The following is a 20,724-nucleotide window of genomic DNA, read 5'->3' as shown; positions in this document are numbered from 1 at the left end:
TACTGTTCTCTTTTTGATTTGAAGTTTGTACACACACTCATGAGCATCATCCTAGTCAAGTAAATACCTGAGTCATCTTATGATGACAGGGGTTCTCAGAATACATTCTCTGTTTGATGGCTGTCTGTTACTTTTACAGAAATTAGTTCTGGAGATATGAAGCTTTGAACTTTTTTTGTCAAAGGCACAAAAGACTATGACTACTAATTGTTTAAACATCATCAAAATTTTATTGCAATACAATTAACTCATTGGCAGATATTCCTGCTTATAATCAGGTCTCAGTTATCATGTTTCAGCGAAGTCATTTTGCATTCATGAAACATTGGAATGTGATAGTCCACCACATATTTAGTTTTGTAAACTTAATATAAATAAAATTCATACTGATTACCGATTAGTAGATGAGTCAGATTTTAGAATACACTGTTCATACACTTGTTCACAAGATTAGTGGACTATATTTTAACCAAATATTTGAATCTGAGTCAATGATCACCATGTATTATTCTTAAATATACAAAATAGATCCATAAGCCTATCAAACATAAGTGACAGATGAATAAAATGGGCAAGGTACCAACTTAACATCTCCAGAATTGAAGTCAATCTGATTAGTTCTTGCAAACATTCTGTACCAGCATCTCCAATCTCACCTCTTTTTCTCTGCAGCTTCTCACTTACACAAATCCTGATGGACTAATCTCAGTTTTCTGCTTAGTCTCGAATCCCATATTCAAGTTAATACCAAACTGCATATTTCCACGTCTGACCTTGTCTCACTCTGACTCCTGCTGAAAATCCCAATTCATCCCTTGCTGCCTCAAGTCTTTTCTATTCAATGTTCTCCTCACCAAACTTCCAAATTCCCACCTTACATGAACTAGAACTTATCCACAGGTTTGCACCCACATCTTCTTGTGCATTGAATCCCACTTCACTAACTACAATGACCCATTTGTCAGACATCAAATTCAAAATCTTTGACCTCTTTTACATCTTCTTGACAGATTAAACTCATTCATGAACAAGGATTTTATTTTCAACTGTCAGCTATAGAGGGTCTTAAATAAAAAATAAGACTGCTAAGCACTTTAAAACTAAAATCTATGTAAAATCGAAGTCAACTCTTCAGTGGAATGTTAATATTAGTAAACCAACAACATGAAAAATTCAACAAGAATAACTATATGCTGAAAGCTACATATATTTCCTAATGAAACAAACATGTATACAGTGGATGTTTGTTTTTAATATACATAGGGGACCAATGGACAGCATTTAAATTGCAAAATATCTCATACATCAGCAGACAATGTAGCATCTTGAGCTCACCTATAATTTTTTAGGGATGAAATCAGGTTTGCATCAAATAAATGGGAAAATATTATTTCTTTGTCTCTGCAAATTCTTGACTGCAACATCTCTGAAATGTAAAAGCGGGCAGAGACCTGTTACATACACCAAGCATTCCCTCTTCCTCTTCCTGCATTAAAACACTATGCCTGTGCCTTGTATGGTTCAGTGGAGAAGGACTCAGACTAGGATCCTCCCACAATATGGCGCTGTGAGTCAGTACTTTAACATACAGAATTAATATATTAACACACAGCATGACCATGCTACCCAAGTCTTGATTTTTGTAATCAGAGCTGTCTGAGAAAAATGATTACATAAGATAATGTTGTAAAACATTTGATTTTAGTTCAAAATAATGCACACCTGAGATTTTATCAGAAAATCTTTCCAGGCATCATGGCAAATAATACTAACCTGTGACCTTAAGTTGTAAGTTATATTTATAAGTCTTGTTTTGGGATAGGATGGAATTTCAGTGCCCCAGAAGTTTAATTCTGGTCCTGAATAACGTACTGTAAATCAACAATTAAATTCGCTGTTTCTACAGCTACTTGCAATGCATTAAGTTTCACAGAATAAGAGTCCAATACTAATTGATCTGGGAGATACTCAGTAGGTCTCTCAAGGGGCAATTCTAGGCTTATTATTGCCACCCCATTACCTGGAACAATCCAGTTTAGATTTGGTTCCGCTGTGTATAAACGGCAAGCACATCTAGAAAATACTTCTGACCAGTCTGTGTGCAGAGGCATCTTGGGCAGAACTGACCAACGATGGGAATACTTAGTATCAATGAAGTTCTCACCACCATCATGTTCCAGTGAAGAGGCAGTACGCTGCAATGAGTGGCAGAAACTGTCAGCAACAATTCTGTATTCAGATCGAGAGCAGCCCAACTCCACTAATGCTTCGTCAGTCACACTTTGACTCTATGAAAAGAGTTACGTTTAGAAACTGCTCCACAATCTTCTACTAATTCATCACCAGCATATTTAAACATGCAATTTCTTAACTAGTGAAAATTAACTTGATTTCACTATCGTTTAGTAATATATATACCAAATTAAAGTAAATGTATCGCTTGTTTTCACAGATGTTCACAACTTTGATGGCAGCAAATTTACTACACTAGTGAGCAAAACTTCTAAATTTTCAGATTATAAAAATTTGTGTGAATATTTTGCCCTACTTCTATTACATCATATTACACTCTGCATTTCTATAATTATAAAACAAGGCAAAATTCAACACACAATTTAGACCATTTTTGATTGAAATGAACATAAACATACAGAAAACATACATGTTACCAACAAATCAAGTAAAAAGAATCCAGTTTAAGATCTGTAAAATGGCTTTCAGCAATTCTAGCTTATACTTATTATCCATAACTGCTCAAAATAATAATGAATTAGATAAAAAAAAATTGCAAAGAAACCTAATAAAGGGTTCAAAAGATAGCCAACCCTGTGAGGGAAGTTTGAATGTTTTGTCATCTGAATCATGAGATCAAATTATTTTCTTTGCGCCCCCTTTGTTATTTTTGAATTGAGTTCATGTTTCTTTTGTTCATGTTTGCATTTATTTTTCCCTTGGTAGCAGGTATCATGGAACATACTGACAACCAAAGTGGCCTATGCAGTTAATGTGCAATGATAGCCACATTAAAGCATTCAAGTTGTAAGACAAGCAATTTTTCCATTACTTCATGTATATAAGTCTGCACATATGAGGAGTCAAGGCCAATTTTATGTTTTCAGCTCAAGATTAGAGTGACTAGTACAACGCTGGGAATGAAATGAAGACAGAAGAAAAGGAAAAATGTGTGAGGTGGATAGACAGCGGTGACAGTAAGATGGAGAGGTGAGCGAAGAGAGACAGGATGGGGGAGAGATGGGTGTTGGAGAGGGTAAGTGAGGGAGGAAGAGGGGAATGGAAGATGAGTTGGAGCAGACAAGAAGAACGGCAGAGATAGTAGGAACTGCAGATGCTGGTGAATCCGAGACAACAAGGTGCAGGGCTGGATGAACACAGCAGGCCAAGCAGCATCATAGGAGCAGAGAGGCTGACGTTTCGGGCCTAGGCCCTTCATCAGAAAAGAACGGCAGTGTGCTTTATGTGAGGAGATAGTGGAATATTGGCAATATACTAGGAATACAGAGGCCTATGCTAATGCTTTGAATAGACAAATACAAATCACACCACAACAGCTGGTGAAATTCAAAGTCAGTTAAGTAAATTTAGAATTGAAAGCTAGTCTCATTGAAGGTGTTATGATTGAGATGGGAGAAGTATAATGTCTTTCTTTAGTAGCACTACTCCTTGGGCCTGCTATATAAATTTAACTGGTTCACCTGGTTCCTGATATGGTCAATTGTATGCTTTTCTATATTAGTCTTAGAACAACAAGGTTCAACAGATTTGTTTTAAATAAATGCAGTTTTTTTTTCAGTAATAGAACTTATTAAATGAAGGTGCAAAATTGGTTCGTGACATCACAATATAAACATTTACCCCTCTGAATAACCCAAAACACACACACAAATGTACACTGGGTAAAGGGGAGGGGGTGAGGGGAGAAAGCATATTTTCTCTGCAGGGATTCACTTTAGGCAGAAAACACTTTTAGCCAATAAGTCATAGTTCTGGAAGGCAAAAATAGGATAAGACTTAAGATTTTCAGATGGCTGTCAGACTGATTTTCTGGCATGTGTAGGTGGATGTCACCAAATGTAAGCAGTTGGCCCTGGAATTTTGACAGATGCACCTTGCTAAGGAAACACAGTACCAGGAAGTCTTCCAAACACTCTCAAGGTGTAAACAGAATTCACATTGGATTCATCACAAAGATGCTTCAAAAACAGACAATGTGAGCTGACCAACTTGTTCATTTGCAGGCTTCTCCAGCTGAAAACCAAAACCACCTTCAAGCCTGCAAGACACTGTTTCAACAGAACAACCAGAAAACCTAGTGGTAAAAATGGTGAGATGTCCTTACTGATGTGAGCTCAAGCAACAAAGATCAGCATAATCCGGAATGATGTGGTTACCAAGAAATGCTTTGCTGAAAAACAAAACTATCCTTTCAATGTCCCCTTCAAATAAAAAGCCTAGATAACTCCACAACTCTTTAAGATCAAATTCACAAAAATTACTAAATATGAAGCTATAATAACAATGAGGACCATTAAACTATCATCAATTGGTGTAAAAACCTATCCGGTTCATTAACGTCCTCTAGAAATAAAAAAATCTGCCACCCTTTTCTGATCTTGTCCTTTATGTGATTTCACATTCACATAATATAGTTGACTCTTAAATTCCCGCTGAAATGGCCTAACAAGCCCTCAGTTCAAGGACAATTAGGGATGGGCAACAAATGCTGGCCTTGCTAGTGATGACTACATCCCATGAAAGAATAAAGAAAGTGCTGCAGGAGAAAGGAACAGAGTAGGAAAAGTTGGGTGGAGACACTGTGTAAAGAGAAAAGGAAAGTAAGAATTGGAGAGGGTAGAACAAGAATGAAAGAAGAGAAAAAAGAAAGGAAGGAGAGAGTGAAAGGGAATAGAGCAAAAGGGCAGAGGAGGAGCTGCTGTTCACTAGGACTGGGTGAAGTGCCTAATACTATGACTCAGTGATGGTCTTGTAATCATGTAATCATCATGTAATATCAGTTGGTGCTTGATCATTCCATAATGTTGCACTTTTAGTATTTTCTACAGATACAGTATCTTTGGACCGTGACGTATTTTATTATTTTCATGCATTGTTGATATATTGATAAATTACTCATTCTGTAGCAGATGGGAAGTCAACACCAAATGTATGTTAGGATGAAGCGAAGGGCAAGGCAGGTATGCATAATTCACAAATTTTGAGGCAATACACATTATGTTCCACAATTTTAAATTGTTTGTTGAGTCATGTTATTAATTTTACCTAAACGACATTTACAATAATTTCGGCAACTGAGCAATTACATTGTATGCAGCACAAGGCTCTTCTGCAGCACTAACCAAAGAACTGGGAGCTAGAACATCAAGGTGCTGCAATGCCACCATTGATGGGAATGTATAATTACAAAGTGACAAGTTTATATAGGCAGATTCCATTCTTACTGTGGATGGTAGAATTTATAATCAAGGAAAATGGGCATTGTAAATGCATTTATTCTTTTTTTTTTCTCCAGTTTGTCATTTGTCTCATGAGAGAGGAGACAAAAATTCTTTATTGCATTCATTACAAGTTCTTATATATATAATAAAATTTCTATAGATCAACCTTAACTGAAAAAAGATAATTTTTTTAGATCTGACCAATAAAGAACACACCTTATGTCCAACATAAGTCGCCAGATGTAATTCAGTACAGCCTCCTCCTAGTACAGCTAAAGGCTCTTTGAGTGTAAGTTGCAACACATGTTCTGCAGATTGACAGACAAGCTACAAGATACAGATAGATAAAAATAACAAAGAATGCTTGTAAGTTGAAGTGGAAAATTCTGACACAACTAGCATTTTCATTGCCAATGTATTCAGTTGCATACGTTTGTAGGAACAGATAATGTTACCATTAGAGATAACAATTCAAACATTATTTGCAAGTATACATTTTCTAAATAAAAAGACTATAGATGCGTGAAAAAAAACCCTTGAAACATACTGTAAATAGAAATATTTCTAATGGAATGAGACATGGTCGTTTTGAATTGAGTCCTGCATGCCACTTTATCTGTTACAAAATCATTACTCGAACACTAGTAAGGTTTAAAAGGATCAATGGCTGGGCTAATTCTTCTTTAAATTCCTTGCTGTTGCATTGTAGAGAAACACTGTACAAGTTATTAAAAAGCAAAATACTGTGGATGCTGGAAATCTGAAAAGAAAAAACATACTGGAGAAACTCAGCAGTTCTGGCGGCATTTATGGACAGAAGGAGAGTTAATGTTTTAAATCCAATAATGACCCTTCTTTGGAATTGTGCAAGTTATAAGATCCCATTTTCATTCTTTAGAATCCAATGAATTAGATTTCATGATGTGCAAACACCAGATGTAGAGAAACAAAAACAAAACTGACCTTGAGAAACTGGTGAATCAGATTTTATTTCCCAAATGTTTCTAACTATTTGTTTTAGTATCTTTAGCCATTTTCATTGGGAGGAGCAACTAGTCCTTTTGTGCATTGCTTTTTTGGTAATATTACATTATTATTGCATTCAAGTTTGTTTTAGAAAGTTTTGTAAATCAATTTATTTCACATATGAACACAATAAATTAGATACCTTACAAATCAAAAATCTCCCCAACTTTTCACAATGCAACTTCAGAGGGTAACCAGCAACAATAGTCTCTCCTTCCCAGAATTTACTTCATAAAAGGAGCAAAACAACAAGTTTTCTGCATGAAATTAAGTGGTACATAGGGTGCTTGCGCTGGTGTTAGCAAACGCAGCCTTTCTTTATAGTGAAATAATACATTTATTTTTGTGTCCCTACAGTACATATGAGTTTGCAGACCTGTGACAGGAATTTGCTTGCGAGTGGAAAAAAGTTGAATTGTTGAAAAAAAGACCCTTTAATATTAAATCTTTCCACAGCCTTCTAAGATAGAACTTCAAGCTTCCTTTAAGAATTAATTCCCAAAAGATATTTCCTGAATTAGGTGGTAGCTTTTTTCACAAGCTAACAATGCAGAATGAGAAAACTTTTCTTGAATTCCAGTTTTGTAGAAGTTCCATAATGTAAAAGCAATTTTCTTATCCTGGTTAAATTAAAACTATTAGTTTCACTTCATTTGCTCTTCTTTAAAATAAACAATTCCTAGTTCCTATCCTTGAGAAGAGAATAACCTTTGTCCTCTTATCTTGTCTTCATAGTTCAATGATTCAAAATGTCATTGTGTCCCCCTAGTCCTTTCTAATGCATCAATGCTTCTTAGATCTGGTGACCAATACTGCAAACAATAGTGTAAGCACTGTTTTGTGCAGTGCTTAATAAACTTCCTTAGAATTTTATGATTTTATCAATATAGTTGAATATTCACACTTTAGATGTTTTCAAAGTTAATAGTTTATAAGGAATTTCAACTTCTTTTATGCTTCGAATATCATGAAACTTATTACTGCCTAAATTGCTACTGAATTTTCTTTCTGACTAAAACCAGTTCATTGCAATAATGAATGCTAAACACCATTTGCTGATTATTAGCCCATGTAATGAGTGCTTCTGGATCCCTTTGACTATCTGACTCTACTAACATTCTGCTGTTGTACACTTTTCTGTGCCATCAGCAAATTTAGGAATTCTACTTCTAATCCTCTAATCTAGCTCATTTGTAGTCTGTGAAAAGTAGAGACCTAGTGACTGGGTCTGCGGCATTGTCCACTAGACATCTCCCAGTTCAAATAACACACATTTATAATTACTCTGAGTTTCCTGTTGTCTAACCAGTTTTTCATTCACTAGTTCCACCAGTCCTTAGGACCCTTTATCAAATGGCTTTTGAAAACCAAGAAGCTTATTTTCACAGGATGCCACAGACTCCAAGGGGGGCACATAGGTTTGTGAGAGATTTAACATAAAGGTTTGGAGGGAACTATACCCCTGAGAGATTATCTTGTTTTCCAGAACCCTTATTGTGAGTCTTAAACCCTATTGAGTAACCTCCAATTGTGGAATTAAAAGTTCTATTTATAATTTCTACCCTGAGAGGAATTCTATACAATCAGAATCTATCGATTTTTGTCAACATCCCAGATATTTTAGAATCACAGGCTCAAAAGGTCCTTCTTGAAGGGCTAACATCAGGTAAAGAAAAAACCCTCACATCTACTAAAATGTACAGTTTAGAGTTCAAACACCTCTTAATATGCACAGGAAGATTATGTTTTTTAGTTAACAATCTGCAAGTTAAATTGCCAGAGTGATGAGTTGCAAATGAGATTTTGATAATTTTCATTCACCCACTGGGCAAACCACAAGAATTATTTCTGCCAACTGTAAACTGGTGGGTACTCTTTCTAAGAGTTGAGAAATCTGTCATTAACTAAATTAATTCTGTAATCTTGCTCCTTTAGTATAATTCCTTTGTGGCAAAGTGTGATCTGTTTTGTTGAGCATGCTTTACTCTGTTCAGCCACAAGTGTCAAGTTCTAAAAAAAACTTGAAGCAGTTAGTAATCAATACAATAATTTTATGCAGTTCCATTCTTTGGTGCGTGGATGATTTTTAATAGGACAAGGAAACAAATGACTGGAACAACTGTAGGCCTAGCAGTCTTGCTTGAACTCATTGCTTAAACAATGTCCTGGAATTCTTCCCATTAATGGTTTTATGAACCTTAGTGAAATTTTTGCCTCAAACCATATCATTCAGAACAGTTTGACACATCAACCATTAGTTTAATAAGGAGAAGGCATCTTCAAGCATATTACAAAAAATTTTGACAGAAATTATTTTTAAATTTAAAATTGTTAACCAATGAGCTTGGTCAACAAACTTTACATTGATATAAAAGTTGAAACAGATACATTGCCACACTGAACTTTCTTTCACAATGATAAGAGCATCAAATAATGAAACAGTATGTAAAAAGTAACTACAGGATTACACAGTAGCGCTACATAAATGTTGAAAAATACTATTTTCAATGGCAATATCTTATATTGTTTAAAGTAACTATTATTAGAAGGATGCAATCTTTGCCTAGGTGACCTATTGGGAAGAAATAAAAATACTTCCATTGATCACCTTTCTTGATCACTGAACATCTCAAAGTGCTTTACAGTGGTGAAATACAAATAGTCTTGAAGTTTGTCTGCGTGCAGGATTTTGATGCTGAAAATCCCAATTTCCCCTTTTTTGTCTATTATCCTGCCTCAGCTGCCACTGCTGTTTTCATCCAAATTGTGGACACAGCCTCAACAGTTTGTTTTCTTATATAATCAAGAAAATAGAACGATATCAACAAAGCTGATTTTTCAGCTTCAAATGAAGTGTGATTCTGATGCAGTTGCCATTTACAGGTTTTGTCATTGATGTTACTTTGAAAGATAATGAAAAATCACTGTTTTAGACTGAGGGGGTAGCACACTCAATACAAAAATACAACATGCAGATCATTTAACCTACCTTCAGCTCATTCACTCCAGCTTCACTTCGATTGCATAGTAACAAACTACACACAGGCTTATTCTCATTTGGAATCAGATGTAGGAATTGCTTGAAACCAAACTTCACGATGCACAGGTTCTTAACAATGCCATAGCAGTCAGGGGGAATAGGATGATAATATGAACTAATGGATTGTGCACCTAGTAAATTAAAAATGGCCAAAAATTACAAAATTGTAGGCATTATGAAGGAGCAGAATAATCTATGACCCAAATGCACATAAAATTTGGAAAAATTTAACAACAGTCCATTACAAATTAACATTTCAGATACTGCAGTACATCAATAAAAATTGCTGAGTCAAACATAAACTAATGGAACGTGTTAAGCTGTTACACTTGCTCAAGTGTGAAAGTTTGATGGTCAAACAACTGAAGAATGAATAAACAATTTGCCAGAGCAAGTGTCCTATTAAATTAAACCTTCAGAAAAAACACAATCTCTTATTAATAATATTACAATTCAACGATTGAATCTTACTAGCACAGAAGGAAGCCATTCATCCCATCATGCCTGTGCCATCTCTTTAAAATTAGATTCTCTCTTTTTAGCAGTGTTTATTCAGCAGATAAGAATGAAATGTAAAATGTATTTGTAATGCTTGTTGTATAACAACCTTTTGAAATGTTGGAATTTGATCAACTATTTGTGATTCTGATGTACCTGCCATTTATAAATTTCACAATAGATTCTACTTGTGCTGTTCGACAGACATAAAAATTTTCTGCATTGTACTAAGAGGATGGAGCTTCCACCAGGAAAATCATATTACTCAGGCATGGGAATCACCTAACCTACCTTCAGTTCATTCACTCCAGCTTGACTTTGATTTCATAGAGGCAAAGTACACACATGCTTGTTCTCTTTAGGAATCAGATGTAAAAATTGCTGGAAACCAAATTTCACATCACACAAAAGTTGTGGACTAGTATGGATTGAGAATTGGTTGATAGACAGAAAACGAAGTAGGAATAAACAGGCCATTCTTAGGACAATAAGGTCTTACTACTGGGCTGCCTCAAGGATTAGTGCCAGGGGCACAGCTGTACACAGTCGATATAAATGATTTGCTTACAGGGACGAAGCGTAATATTTCCAAATTTGCCGATGACACATAACTAGATTGAAATGTATGTCTGAGGAAGATGCAAGTAGGCTTCAAGCAGGTTTGGTGAGGTTAAGTGAATGGACAAGAACATGGCTAATGGAATTTAAGGTGAATAAGTATTAATTATCCACTTTGGCAGAGAAAAAAACAAAGACTGAGTATTTCTTAAATTGTGAGTGTTTGGGAAGTGTTAAGAGTCCAAGGGAACCTGGGTGTACTTGTTATGGGTCATTAAAAGCTAGCACGTAGGTATTATATTCACTAAGAAAGGCAAATAGTATGTTAGTCTTTATTGCAAGGGAATTTGAGGACAGAAGTAAAGGTGTCTTGCCACAATTAGGGCCTTGGTGAGACCAAAAATGCTGTTCTCTTATACAGCATAAATGTTGGTTTCCCCATGGATTGGTATTCCTACAAATGGGTTTGATGACTGAAAACCATGCCATTATAGGATCTAGTCCACCAAGTTTATGTCTCAGGGCTTATATACTTATGGCATCTCAGTTTCCTTCATCTGCAGTGATAATTTCAGCTTTCACATCTATGAAACTTCCTATTATTTAACATTTGCAGACATGACAGATAATTCCCATTATCTTCGACCATCACTATTACAAGCATAAAAAGCGCATAGGCCACTAGATCGTTTAGCAAGATTCAGTGATATGGGGCACAATTTCTATTTGTTTGCTATATGATTTGGCACTGTCATGAAGGCCTCAAAGATGAACACTGGAGATAATTTTTGTCATCAATGCTAATGCTTCCTTCATTGGCTTAATGCCCATTTTTTGAGAAACAATTTGGTACCTTCTACTATTTTGGAGGGGCTCAATAGATGTAACTTGTTATTGTTATCACTTTAATCTTACACACTCCATTTGTTTACTTTTGCTGCACTCTGTAATTTGACAATGTATTATTTACCCAATTGTTCAGAATGTTACAGCAATACTGAAATAAGTGGCTGTTTTTCCAAGATACTTTATTTTTTAATGTAAGAAGGCTATTTTCAAACTTGATCCCAAGTAGATTCATTTAATTGTGTAACTAGGATTCATATACTTTTGCAATACATCGTCTCTGACAGTCCTTTTTTTTTGGCAATAATTCACAAAGCAAGTTAAAGTTGGAGTTAATCGTAAAAGGCTGCAAAAATATACCAATGGCACAATAACTTAAGAAGGTGATTTGCAAAATATTTAAATACTTGAAGTCAGCAATCTGCACTTGACTTGATACTAAAGATACCAAGATATTTTGCTGTCATTGAGTGGTGCTCAGAACATTTATAAATCTATTAATTTTATGGCTTTTCAATACAAAAAGCCTTTACCCGCTACTTTAGTGAATTAGGAAGGCAATGCAAAAATGGTGGGTGAGTTCTGAATTGTGGAAATATTAAGTATGGTCATTAAAATTTATAAAATACCCATAGATTTATACCAATTATCATTTCATATGCTAATTACAAAACTGCAGAAATTGAATTTATAAAAATAATGCAAATATAATAAGCAGTACATGTAAGACTTAATTTGCATATGCTCGTGAGAAAAACTTGAGAAACACATTCACACATGCAACATCTGTAAATTACAGTACTCAGCCTTTTACAGGCTCAAAATAAAAAGGTACAGTAAACTGCCAACCCTCTATTAGTCTCCAAATAATTATTCAGTAACAGAAGCCTGTTTCATGGACTAACCCAGTAAAATTTTATGGTGTTACTATGGTATGAATAACTTAAGTTACGGAAAAATACAACTTTCAAACATTCCTCTTAATTGTCACAAAATGCTGTGGTTTCATTAGTGCTGATCAGCAATTTCTAAAGGAATCAGGCAGCAGTGCTCTTTCAACCTTAAATAGAAACACGCTATTTAAAATTTAAGTTGTAAGATACCTTAGTGCAAGATATTATAAATGTCTAAGATCTATATGCAAAAAGGAGTTCAATGTTACAAAATTTTTTGCATTTTGATAATTGCAAGTGCAACTTTAGTCTTTGAGTTCTCTCAGAATTAGTGGACTAAATTATTTACATCTGGTGATTTTTATGAGGTAGTGGATTAGCACATTGCTTTTTCATACGTAGGACTTTGGAATGAATCCAGTCAATACAGATTCCAGCTCTACATGATTTGATATGGAAAATTTGAAATCTGTCTCATATAAATATGGGCAAAATGCAATAAGCGCTTCAATTCAATTAGATTCCTTCTCTCGGTTGATATCCAATGACCCTATTGGAAGGTACTTGCACACAGAAACCAGCTAAGAATAGGGCCAAGTTCAACAGAGATATCACCACTATAGAACAGTCTATGGATACTCATTGAGATTTTCACTAAAGTATAAAAACTTTGAGAATACTAGAATTACAACATTTAAAAGACATCCGGATGGGTACATGAATAGGAAGGGGTTAGAGGGATACGGAAATTGGGACTGGATCACTTTAGGATATCTGGTCGGCATGGATGAGTTGGACTGAAGGGTGTTTCTGTGTTGTATGACTCTACCTAGTTATTGATAATGTACTCATAAAAGATCACAATTAGCTGATCTTCATCAGCCATCAATCTTTCATTGCTAAAAAAAAGTACCATAGCTGGAATTCACAAGATCTTACATTGTGAAATGTGTTTCACAAAGTACTTTCAAAGATTATTTCTACACTGTAATTGTTTGAACTGTTGTCTGAACTTTTAATGTCACTTGATTATGTTGCAGGTACACTTAAAGTAACCACGATCTTCAAATACATTTGTTATTATTTTAGTTTGGGTTTGAGAAATTTATTTTTGGACATATTGCACAGAATTTTTGGAAACTTGATCGAAAAGAATGCTGTATTACATTGTGCAGACTGCAATGCAAAAGATTAAGCAAATTCACTGCATTAGTACTGTCTGTTTTTGCTAGCCGATTTCCTCAATGTTAACCTCTGACAAATTTGTCTACTGTTCATTAACTGTCCCGGAATAGTAGAACAACTCAAACAAGTATCCTACATTTACACAAGCTTTCCACAGGTACAGGTTTGAGCAAAACAATGTTAAGTGTTGATGAATGAAGAGTCATGTTATTGAAGCTTTTTGTCTTTACAAGAGAAATAAACTTCAAATGGAACAACAGCTTATACAGAATGAGGAAAAAAGGATGCTAACAGCTTGAGGCATTGCTATGAAGAATACACCAATTTGAGGTTAACTATACACTTTACTGGTCCAAAAGATGGTATTCGTGAGTTTGTGTGATATACAGTGAGCAATGATCTGATTCAGGTAGCCATCATATGCAGGCTAGTTTGAACGTACCCTATTTCTGCATCAAATTTGCTGAGTGAGCAAATGGCTTGGTCCCAATTAGGCATTATAGTGCATTATAATAGTGCTCCTGTAGTGCAGTGGTGGCAAGAGCACATCTGAGCCAGGAGGCCCAGGTTCACATCACAGCTGCTCCAGAGGTGTGCAATAACATCTCTGACTAGGTTGATTGGATTATCTATAGCACATTATAACTATAGGAATTTGAACAGGTGCTTAAACAGTAAACATAGGCTTGCTGAAGACAGTGATAGAACACTTATTTGCAAATTTCTCAAACAGCATGTCAAGGAGGGAAGTTTGTTGGACTACTTGATTTCAAAGCTAAATTTGAGGTATGGATATTCATACATCCAATTACAAACATTGTAGGACAGCAGGGACCAAGATGATTATTTGTGCAGTTGTACTGTGCTTATTTATTTTCTCATTAAAGAGATTTACACTATTATTTGCATATTTGAATGTAAATAGCTTATGGAATCAAAGAGCTAATTAAAGATTGAAATAACTTCCCAATGCACATAAATAAATTTGATGGGTTTCAAACATTAATTTGCATGAAGAAGTACTTAAAGGAGGAATGTAGCATCTGTTTGCATGTTTTACACTGACTTCTGGTTGCTTACACTAATTTCATTGCTTTGACATATAAAAATAGGATTGGCAAGACAATTTGGTGTTGAGTATTGATTGACAGAGAAACTAGCATATCTTCAGATCCAGATGATCCCAGAGTAGTTGTTGCCACAATAGAAACATGTAAGAAGAGATAGAAAATAAGAGGGTATGGAGCAAAACAAAGTTTTCTGAGATCACAAACATATGCTGAGGTGTTCTATAAGAGTCTATCTTGGCACTACATCCTAAATTCTCTTTACTTAAGAATTCAGAAACACTTGCTGATGATTGCAAATTGTGAAGGACTGCAGGAGGGACTGAATGAGCTACAGGTAGCAAATGAACCAGGGAAAAAAATGTTTTGACTGGGACAGGAAATAAAGGATTGCATTCAAAATGGCAAGCATTTAAATTGAGTACAGGGGCAGAGCACATTGGCATGTAAATACACAGGTTACTTAAGATGGCAACAGAAGTAGAAAAGGCCATAAGATGACAAACAGATGCCTGATTTTTGTAAAGATATGAATTAAAAAGATGAAAATGTCCAAAACCTTAGCTAGTTGGTATATGTTGGACAGTTCTGGGCAGTCCTTTGTAAAGAGCATAAACAGTGCTTCAGAAATTTAAGGAATGACTTTAAAAAGTTGTTGTTTCTACAGGCTGCCATAGACCAAAATTTAAAGACAGTACTGAGGGAGCACTAGAGTCTATTAGATCACATATTAGACTGAAGTCCCATCTACTGTTCAGGAAGAGAAAAAAATCCCCCAACACTGCAAAGAACAAAAGGGACTTCTCCCAGTATCCAAACCAAAATTCATCTTTAGAATAACTAATTATCTCTCTTTCACTCTCTATTGTACATGTGCAAAATGGCAGCTTGATTGCCTGGAAAAAGCAGCTGACTTTGTTTCTAATTTATTGGTTGTAAAGTGCTCTGTGATGAAGAATCTGAAAGGGGTATTTTTGTAGAATCTGTCTTTAGAAGCACAAAAAGTATTAAAGGAGAGATTAGAAAAATATATTTAATGCACAGTATTGAATGGGAGACTTCTTAAGGCAGTCCAGGTGAGCTACGCACAGTGTACATTTGTTGAGCTAATGGAATGCTATCATTTTCACTAACCTATCTCATTTTTTATTACATGGAATTGAAAATCTCACATTTCCTGCATCCATTGTCATCTCCTCCTCACGTGTAGGAAAGACCAGAATTTCTAGACTGTCACTAATGCACTTTAATTCCAACTATATTTTCAATTTCATGCTCCAGTGCCACAATTTATTTATATTTTATTTCAGGAACACCTTCATCGCAAGCACTATACGACTAATGCATTTTAAACAATGTTTAAAAACATTGCACCTTCATTACACGTAATTAAATTCGCAATTTGTTCTTTCACTAAATGAGTTTTCTGCATAAGACATTCTGAAGCCTATGTTTAAGTAATCATTGCAATTGAGAGAACAGAATGTAGCACTGAATGAGAGTATGCAAAATTATTTTTCCACTCATTTTGTTACACAAATAGGTTTTGCTTTGCTAGACTTGTGAAACACAATATTTCTCCATCTGATACGTATGGTCAATGACTTACATATGAACTAAACTGCTCCTATTTTTCCAAACCTAATCTGGTCTTCAGACGAAGGGTGCACAAAGAAAAGTTTGTGGCTAAGAATGCATCCTTATAGGGTTCAGCCTTTCATCAAAGTTAAGCTCTGTATGACTATGACTCTGACTGTTGCAGCATAAATTTTATTGCCAACCATTATCCGATCATTCCCATATCTATTCTGTAGTCATTGCACAAAGCTACCCAAATGATATTTTAAGCTATTTTAGCTATAAGAAGGTTACTGTTATCTGACATGTTCCAGGAATGGAGGGTGCTGGTTAATCAAGTATACCGATAAACAAAGATGCAAGTTAAGATCCACATTTTCATCAAATCAGAAAGCTCCTGAATGATCACACAGTAATGCAGGTGTTAAGATTCCATAACAGATGGAGCATGCAAATCTAGTGAGCTGCACCACAGGAATATGACATTGTAGGACTTGGAAGGCAGAGACCAGAGTGAAGACAGGCCTGCTAATAATGACCACCAATGAGTCTGGCAATTATGAGCAATTGTGAGACAGTTGGAACTGAGAGGGGAATGTAGATTAATGCTGATTTCTGATGGATAAGAACCACCTCCAGTCAAGAAACAGACCCAGTCACAGAATTCTGGTTAATAGAGAAGTCAGTGGCAGATATCAGAAATTTTAATGTGTAGGTACTCAACCTTAATTGACCCATTTTTTGAAACCTGTTCAAATCAGCAATCAACACTGAAAGCAGTAACATTCACTCTAATAGGTAATAATAATCCAGAGACTCAGGCCAACGCTCTGGAAACATGGGTTCAAATCCCATTATGGCTACCGGTAGAATTTAAATGCAGTCAATAAAATCTGAGATCAAAAGCTGGTTTCAGTACTGGTGACCATGACAACTATCACTAGTTGTCTTAAAAATCCATTTGATTTACTACTATTCTTCAGGAAAGAAAATCTGCCATTCTGTCCTAGTCTGACCTTTGTGTGACTCCAGATCTAAAGCAATGTGATTGACTTTCAAATGCCCTCTTAAATGGTCCAACAAGTCAGTCAGTTTTAAGGTCTTTTAGGGATAGGCAACAAACTCTTGCCTGGCCAATGAAGCCCTCATCCCATGATAATGTAATTTTTAAAAATTACGTTTATAGATTGAAAACTAATTTTTTTTCATATATTGATCACACTATTATTTCATATTTATTCATATTTTTCCAGTTTAGATCCTCCATTCTGCACAATTCCTCAGCCTTTGCACATTCTCCCTGTGTATGCGTGGGTTTCCTCCGGGTGCTCCGGTTTCCTCTCTCAGTCCAAAGTTGTGCAGGCTAGGTGGATTGGCCATGCTAAATTGCCCATAGCGTTCAGGGATGTTTAGATTGGGTGGGTTATGAGGGATGAGTCTGGGTGGGATTTTTGGAGGGTCGGTATGGACTTGTTGGGCCAAAGGGCCTGTTTCCACACTGTAGGGATTCTATGATTCAAAGTGTGCAGGTTGGTTAATGTGCTCCCAAGTCTCTCTGCTGGTCACTATGTATGAGCAATCGTGCAAGTGCAATGTGTGATGAGCGCACATTTTCTCTTGTGTTATTTTGCCACCTCTTGTAGCCAGTATGGATGACACAGAATTTATCATGTAGGAAACTGCAAGGGCAAACTTGATGACTAATATTATGTAGCAGAGCACCAAGAATTTGTTTCTTAAAAAGTGCTAAAGGTAGCATCAAAATGTTGAAAGGAATGACGGATTCTTAGGTCATGTTGCTAATGTACTTTTACCTTTCAAAACAGCACCTTCTGATGTCTTTTTTGCCAACTAGGTGCAGATATTAATTGGTGCTAGGTAGAATGGGAATCTAAATGGCAGGCAATTAATCTATGGCCAAAAGGACATTCAGTTACATTTACAAAAGGAAGTTGGTTTTGAATCACATAATTAAATAAGTTACACAACTAGGTTAATGACACCATACTCATGCTTTTAAGAAAATCTTACCACAGATAACTGATGTAAAGCATAAGTTATTATTTTGGAGCTATAAGATATATGTTTATTCCTCTTGCCACCTAGCAATAAGTCTTAGGGAGTTAAAACAAAAAAAAACACTAAACAACCAATACTAAAATGAAGAACATATGTACACTTTCATCTTCAAAGTTTGAACCTAAGCACAAACATCAAAGGCACTAGGTGAAGTAAGTATTGTTAGTGATTAACATACCGACCTGTTATTTGAATCAGAGGGTCCATGAGAGCAACTCCAAGTCTATCTCCTACCATCACTTGTTGCTCCTGAAGATATTGTTTTAGAACAGGATGGATTACTCTCTGGCATAGCACAAGGTGAACTTGGTCACAAACTAGCTGTTTTCCCACCTTCAGCAGCTGTGCAAGTGATTCATCTTCTGGACTGAAACCTGGTGTTACCTCCCAGGTTCCATTTCCACTGTCAACAACATCTCCTGACATGGAGACATTGAATACAGCAATCTTAATGTAACCAAATGTCAATTTTGTAATATCAACTGTTGTTGAAGGAGATGAAAATATCTCTATAAGGATCCCAGAAAGCACACAAGAGTCAGTAACACGTTGTCCCTCAATGGGAACAATCTGCATCTTTCCCAAAGATACATTATCTCCAATCACAGATGGTATTGAATAAAAGAATGCCTTTAACACTAATGAACTGATGTAGTCAGCTTCTTTTGTAGTCAGCATACAAGTAGGCTTATTTATCATCGTACGAACAAGCGAAAGCAAAGTCTTGCTGTTACTAAAATCTATTTGTATTTTGCAGCTACATTCTTCCGAAGTTAGATAGTCAAGGCAAATATTCAGAAGGTGTTTATGGATTTTGACAATGTGACTGCTTAGTATGTTAAGTTGTTTTGCATTTTCAGCCAAATTACAGCAGAGAATTGCTGTAAATAGTCCAGAATCACTAAATCGAGAAACATGATTCAGCACGGAAGCTATTAGTAACTTTATCACAGGATGGGACACAGAAAGATTACGCAAAAGGGCAGAAGACTGTGATGTGGTTAAAACATAGCCTCCTACAGCATTGTGAATTAGTTTTAGTCTACCAAATGGGCCATAACAGGACTCCACAATTCCTCTGAGAGTGGAAAGAGCCTGACAAAGTACATCACTATTTAACTGTCCAGAGCTGCACGAAGATGCTATTTTAGGCACAATTGAGGCCATCATTCAAGTAGAGTGGAAGGTTTGAAAACAGCAAACTTGCAAAGATTAGTTGGTTTATTATTTGCAAAAGGAAACTGAAATTTAACATGCAGCACTTCACCTCTGATCATTTAAAAGCTTGTACATTCCAAATGTGCCAGTCATATTATAGAAGATGAAAATAATTTGAAATTCCCATTGAAATATATTTCAATGTTAAACCACCCAGAAGAGCAAAATTTGGATGCATTGTAGAAGATTCATCTTGCTTGGCATTTCATTATTATTTATCTACATTCTTCTGCTTCAATTCTAAACTTGTTGATTTTTTTACAAATTTCTGCATCAGATATGTTACACTATGGATGCCAAGTAAGGACAGTCCTGCCACCAGAAGCCAATTTTTGCGTAGCCATCTTTTATTTCTCATTCTTCTGTAAGGATGCGACAACGAAATATTTGCATTCCAATTTATTATCTGTAAATAGAAAATATGGACAGTTAAATTGTGCTTTGACAAAATTAAGTTTTCAAATCATAGAATCTACATCATTGTGAAGACCATGTAGTCTATCATGCCGCTGGTTCTGAAACAGTTTAGTCCTAAACTTCAGCCTGGACTCACCCATATACCTGCAAATTTGTCCTTTTCAAGTACATGTCCAATTGACTTTAAAAAAATCACTATGAAATCTGATTCCACAAATCTTTCAACTGAAGCCTATCCAGAAATTTGTAAAGCTTTTTTTTTTAAAAAGAGTTTCTTAGTATTTATTTTCCCCATTTTTAAAGATCCTGAGGAGTCTGGACAGGATGAATTATAGAAGAATCAAGAACTTGAGGTCACTGTGTAAAAATCAGGAGTCATCCATTTAAAATGGAAACGAGGTGAAATATTTTCTTTCAGAGTTGTGAGATTTTGCAACTCTCTTCCTGAAAAGGAGGTGGTAGTAGAAGCTGTCCTTACATATTTTTTATAGAGTCATACAGCATGGAAACAGGCCCTTCGGCACAACTCATTCATGGTGACCAGGTTTCCTACGCTGAGCGAGTTCCATTTGCTCGCGTTTGGCCCATTTCCCTCTAAACTTTTCAGATCCAAGTACCTGTCTAAATGTCTTTTAAATGTTGTAACTGTACCCACTCTATCACTATCTCTGGCAGCTCATTCCATATCCACCACCCTCTGTGTGAAGAAGTTGCCCCTCAGATCCATTTTAAATCTTTCCCCTCTCACCTTAAATTTATGCCCTCTAATTTTGGACTCCCCTCTCCTCCTCTGGAGAAAAGACCTCAGCTATTCATCTTATCTATGCCTCTTATGATTTTATAAA

At 35.8% G+C, this 20,724-nt stretch overlaps 1 protein-coding gene across 1 annotated transcript; it reads right to left on the bottom strand.

Moving 5' to 3' along the window:
* Window positions 1–207: 207 nt before the first annotated feature.
* mkks (MKKS centrosomal shuttling protein) lies at window positions 208–19,414 on the bottom strand. The gene is made up of 4 exons (XM_020514771.2): window positions 18,427–19,414; window positions 9,490–9,671; window positions 5,691–5,801; window positions 208–2,288 (listed from the first exon to the last, which is right to left on the bottom strand). Exons 1-4 carry the CDS (start codon window positions 19,412–19,414, stop codon window positions 1,848–1,850), a joined length of 1,722 nt encoding a protein of 573 aa, XP_020370360.2. The 3' UTR covers window positions 208–1,847.
* Between the last annotated feature and the right edge of the window lie 1,310 nt (window positions 19,415–20,724).

This window comes from Rhincodon typus, chromosome 9 (assembly GCF_021869965.1).
Source record: "Rhincodon typus isolate 14 chromosome 9, sRhiTyp1.1, whole genome shotgun sequence".
NCBI classification, from domain to species: Eukaryota; Metazoa; Chordata; class Chondrichthyes; order Orectolobiformes; family Rhincodontidae; genus Rhincodon; species Rhincodon typus.
The sequence above is the reverse complement of the archived record's forward strand: the minus strand, read 5'-3'. Positions and strand labels throughout refer to the sequence as shown.